This window comes from Adiantum capillus-veneris, chromosome 9 (assembly GCF_014529385.1).
Source record: "Adiantum capillus-veneris isolate H3 chromosome 9, ASM1452938v2, whole genome shotgun sequence".
Lineage (NCBI taxonomy): Eukaryota > Viridiplantae > Streptophyta > Polypodiopsida > Polypodiales > Pteridaceae > Adiantum > Adiantum capillus-veneris.
In genome coordinates, this window is record NC_140939.1 from 68,684,046 (window position 1) to 68,689,283 (window position 5,238).

General features: G+C 41.6%; 1 protein-coding gene across 1 annotated transcript; it reads right to left on the reverse strand.

The window, feature by feature from the left end:
- Positions 1–2,443: 2,443 nt before the first annotated feature.
- LOC147450629 (uncharacterized) lies at positions 2,444–5,238 on the reverse strand. Its single transcript, XM_086519779.1, has 3 exons — positions 2,965–5,238; positions 2,773–2,803; positions 2,444–2,694 (listed from the first exon to the last, which is right to left on the reverse strand). The coding sequence occupies exons 1-3, from the start codon at positions 4,454–4,456 to the stop codon at positions 2,586–2,588; spliced, it is 1,632 nt and encodes a 543-aa protein (XP_086375905.1). The 5' UTR covers positions 4,457–5,238; the 3' UTR covers positions 2,444–2,585.

A 5,238-nucleotide genomic window follows, 5' to 3' on the forward strand; every position in this document is an offset into this window, starting at 1 on the left:
AGAGAGAGTTGGATAAAAAAAGCTTTTAAATCTTGCTTTCTTTTAGAAGAGTAAAAATAAACAACCATTACAACAACCCAAATCTTTATTCTCATCCAGAAGCAGTTACAGATATCTCAAATAGATAACTGAAAATTATACAAGTTATGGAGAGATGATGACTTCCTTTTCTTGATGCATTAGAGGTAGAGAAAAGAGAGTCATGTTACCTGTCACCATCACCCACAAAAAAACAGTCAAGTTAGTCTATAAGGTGGAAGGCAAGGTGTCAGTGGATGCTCTTACTTGTTATCGATGTCACTCTATCTCAAATATATAAAAAAAGGAAACAAAAAGTTACACCATCTACACCTGGTTAGAAGGGTCCATGGATGCTCTTGGGTAAAAAGTGTGCAGCCTTTTTACAAAAGTAGTTGTTTGTCTTTTTTGGGTGAGAGTCTTGAGCCTTATATAGAATCTCTCCTACTTGACAACCTCCAAGATGTTTTTTTTCGTGAAGAGGAGGGAGTGGTGGGTACTCAAAACAAGGTGAGTGGGGGGTTATAAAAAAGGGAGTGGTGTAATAAATTGTGAGTAGTGGGGTATCCTCTAGACCCAAGAAAAGATCACACGCAACTTTGTTTTGACTCAAATTTTTTGTAAGGTTTGGGGGGTATGAGTAAAGTACCAGAAATTAGAGCTTTTGGGTTTGTTTCCATAGGGTTTTTTTGGTCGAGAGAGAGATCGAGAGGAACCCTCCTCCACCCACACTAGGAACAAGAGGTTTGTGTTTTCCCTGGATTCACTCTAGGGGGCACTAGGCCCCCTAAGGGGTCCTAGTGCCCTCCAATCATAAGATGCTCTAATACTTCTTCTACTAAGCAAGTGTAAGATGAAGCTTCAAACTTTTGAAGGCGCCCTCTAACCAGTCTCCATAACCTGGCTTTTTTAAAGCCATTGTAACAAAAAGCTTGGATGAGAGATTTAATATTTTGGGCTGCTTTTGTGGGGTGGGTGTTGCAAAAAAGGATGGGCTTAAGTTGGGAGAGTATGACCTTATGGGTCCAATCTGAGGGTCTATTACTAACCCTTTTTAGTTATTTGATGGGTTGGTATGGAAGGTTCTCATCTTTGTTGTGGAGACTCTTGATGAGGAAATTATTATGGATCGCAAGGTTGAGATTAAGAAATTTTGTATTGTGCCCTACTTCACTTTCAATTGAGAGGCAAGCAGGGTAGATGGAATGTTTTACCATAAAGAGGTGAGAGTTTTTAGAATCTATGATGAGGATGTCATCAAAGTATCTAAAGGGGATTCCCATTTGGGAAAGGAGAGGTTTTGGGTTGGGTGAGTTAAGCGTGGTGGAAAGAAAGTCAAACTCTAAAGAATGGAGATAGAGATTACACCATAGGGGGGAGCAAGCTAGCCCCATAGGTATACCATTCAATTGTCTGAAGACTGAGTCTTGATGTTGTATAAACATGTTGTTTATGAGCCAAGAGTTAAGGTCAACCATTTGTTGTTCATTAAAAGAGAGTCCTGATTTGTAGGACCCAGTGCCTTCCAAGCAACGGGAGGGGAGTTTTTTAAAAGAGATGAAGGGGAGGTGAGACAAGGAGAAGGCTACTTTTATGATTTTAGAAATGTGAGCTATAAGGCCAAGTGGGCCTTCATGGGGGATATTCTCGTAACACTTTTTTATGTCTCCTGAATAGAGAGAGTGAGCTTGAATTGGGAGGTTGAGGACACAATCGTAGATTGAATCCACAATCCACATAGATTGGAGGTGAAGGTTGTGGCAAAGGAGAGCTTTTTGATCGAGATGTTTTGCTCTTTGTTTAAGTAAAGGGATGCAAGTTTTTAAAAAGCATGCCATTAGTAGGGATATTTCTGAATAGCAGCAAGATGAGCCACAAGTTAGCCATCTAAAGGTGTTTTTTTGGCTTTTGAATGATGCCGAAATAAAGGGGAGAGATAGATGTTGAATAGTGAGAAGGGAAGAGAGGTAAGATTGAATAAGAGTTAACGTGGAGTCAACCTTCATAGCGCAAGGTTTAAAATTCGGGCTCTGGAGTCTTTTGTTGGCTTTTGAGATGATGAGTTGTTTACATATAATTACCGGGTTATTAGCCGCCTTATCAAGGTAAGTTACCAAGAACTGCTTTTTGAGAGTATCAATTTCGAGTGATAGGTTTGGGTATTGGTTGTGTTGCTTTTTGGAGGGTAAGAAGTTTGAGCAATAACCATAAAGGGCTTGGTCAATTTTATCCTTAATTAGGATTGGGGGGATTTTTATGCAACCCAGCCAAGTAAGGTGCTCTAACACATTGGATAATACTGAGCAAGCTTTAGCGAGGTTTAGGGGTTGAGTGGGGATGTGACCTAGTCCGTTTGACAGGGTTTTATTAAGAGCAAGACTAGTAAAGAGAGAGTAGTCCGAAGTTAGGACATGGCCGAAAGTCCTTAGTAAAGCATGATAAAACTGCTCTTGCATTGCATAATTTTAGTTTCAGAGGAGGAGTGAAAGCCCAAGTGAAAACTACCTCTTCCCAGGTTGGGGTGGTAGTAATATTAAGGCCAAAAAAGAACAAGAGAAAGAACTGCCTTACATTAGGGATATCCAGAAGGGGATTTGCAAAAAAGATGGGAACAAAAAGCCAACTTGGGAGGGGGTTTTTTGAGAGGGAGAAGCGCCCATGAGATTCTCTGCAGATCTGCAAACGAGAAGTGCAGCCAAAAAAAACTTTTAAGATCAAGACCAGGAGAGGGGTTGCATCTAAATAAACCTATACCTAGAAAGGTTATAGCGCTGAAACTCTTGCGCTGAATATTTGACTTCAGAAAGAAACATTCAGAACCCGAATAAACAAGGGTTAAGCGCTGCAATTTTGCACTCCAAAATTTGCTGCCAAAAAAAACCTTCAGGACCCGCACTGGGAGGGTATACGCTCAAAAATCGAAGCCGAAAAAAAACCCTATAGAACCCGAATTGCAAAACGATTGCGCTGGTTTAATCATAAAGTAAGGACTTGGCACTGGAAGCAGAGTTCTGTGATAGTACTGATCTGATTTTAGCAACCGGGGCATGGGTGAGGGCTGGGGGGTATAACTGTTGTGGGAGGAATCTACAGGAGAAGATTGGTTACGACGAAGAGGTACAGAGGTTGGGGGAGTTCGATGAGGAGAGGGTGAGTATCTTCCGCGACCCCTAGAGTGGTGAGAGGGTTCGGGCCGTTTTTTCTTTCCAGATCGAAGATCCCCACCTCTGAGCGGGGCAATTGCCTGCATGATGAGTTTCTCTACTTCCAAAGAGAAGTTTGCAGAGGGTGCCTGCTGGTTGAAAAGCACATAACTTTTGATTGCTTCTTTTAATTTTTGCCTGTAAAAGAGGTGAATTAACATTGCTTTTATTGCCTCTTGAGCTTCTTTTTCGATCCAACTGAGAAAAGCTATAGTAGACCGTTTGAGGGTAGGGCTAGGGAAGAAGATAGGGAGGTGGTTCATGATCATCCAGAGAGCGTGATCAAACCATAAGACGTTCCCATCTTTGCAGAGCTCCGCTTGGCCAACATAATCACAGCCGCATTTGAGGAATGGTCGGTGAATATTCCAGATTTGAGTCGTGTAGTTTGTGTCTCTGTTTGTGGTAGAGATGACACCTTTAACTCCTACTATGCAACCAAAAGAAGCTTTGCATCTGTTAGAGTCAAAGCAAGACATCGTAAATGGTGTAGCAACTAGTGAGTTCTCTATTAGATTGGAGGAGTTAGATTCCAAGATCTGCTGTAATCCAATCTTCAAGGCCAGTTTGTCTTTGCCATTAAGTAGAGTTAAGAGTAAACCTTCTGATAGAGGATCCAGCAAAGTGAAATTTCCCAGAGCCCAAGGTTTGTGGTGAGCATCCCCCAAGAGGATTTCCAAGAAACGGGAGGGGATGTAAGGGTCGGAGTATGTTTCCATTGGCTTCTTTTGGATTGAAAAAGAGTCGGTGTTGATGGCAAAGCTTTGGTTAGCTAGTTGTTGCTCTTCGTTGTCGAGGTCATTGGGGATTAGGGAGCTTGAAGCTTCTACTTGCAGGGAGAGAGCAATTTCATCAAATCCATTGAGCAAGTGTCTTTTTCGTTGGTGGGCGATAGGGTCGTTGCGAAGTTTTCTTCCATGGCTTTCCATAAATCTTCTCATCAGATTTGGAGATTGTTCCATCCACTTCTTCCTTTCTCTGTCATCTTCATCCGCAATGGTTTGGAGGTTTGATGCTAGTTCCCTCAAGCGTTTGACAGCATTCCTTGGGTTCTCTCTAGCCAAGGAGTATAGCCTAAACCATGCAAGTAGGTATAGCATGTTTAGGAGAAGCAATTCCGATTGGTTGTCTGCCTTTGATGTTGCTTGATCCAAGTCTATTAAGGTGTTATGGAATAGGGGATCTTTGATACAAGCAAGCAGACCCTGGACCATGGGTGAAGGCACAGGATTCATGGCACCATAGCCTAGATAAGGGTCGTATCCCAAGCTTCAGAATTACTATGTACATAGATGTCAGCAAGAACAGAAGGGGAGTTAGATCGCATCTTGATTAGAGGTATACTTATGGCGTTTTAAGCTATGAAACACATGCGAGAGAAAGGAACCTCTACAAGTGCAGGGGAGCGAAACTGGAACAGAAGACGATAATGGAACAGAAGTTGAAAGAAAGGAGCAACCAGACTGGGGTGTAGGGGCGACCAGACTAAGGCGTAGAAAGAACCCGCATAGGGTTATCCCGAAAGATATCTTGCAGGGAAAATTGAGAGTAGGTGAGGTCTATGGTTTTTTTTTTTTAACGTGGACCATTAAAAAACTTCAGAGTATGGCTTTTCAACGAAGACTTGAACATAAGAGTCTAGGTGGTTTAAACGTGAGTAGAAAAAGGCTGTAGCCTACCTTCCATCCAAGACAGAATTTTTCAAAACAGATGGGATAACTTTAGATTCAGAAAGCCGAGAAATAAAATACTTGAGAAAAATTACAGGTCATAGGGAGGGACCTCAATCCAGAGGGAGACTCCTATACCACCAGAGAGAGATTAGGATAAAAAAAGCTTTTAAATCTTGCTTTCTTTTAGAAGAGTAAAAATAAACAACCATTACAACAACCCAAATTTTTAGTCTCATCCAGAAGCAGTTACAGATATCTCAAATAGATAACTGAAAATTATACAAGTTATGGAGAGATGATGACTTCCTTTTCTTGATGCATTAGAGGTAGAGAAAAGAGAGTCA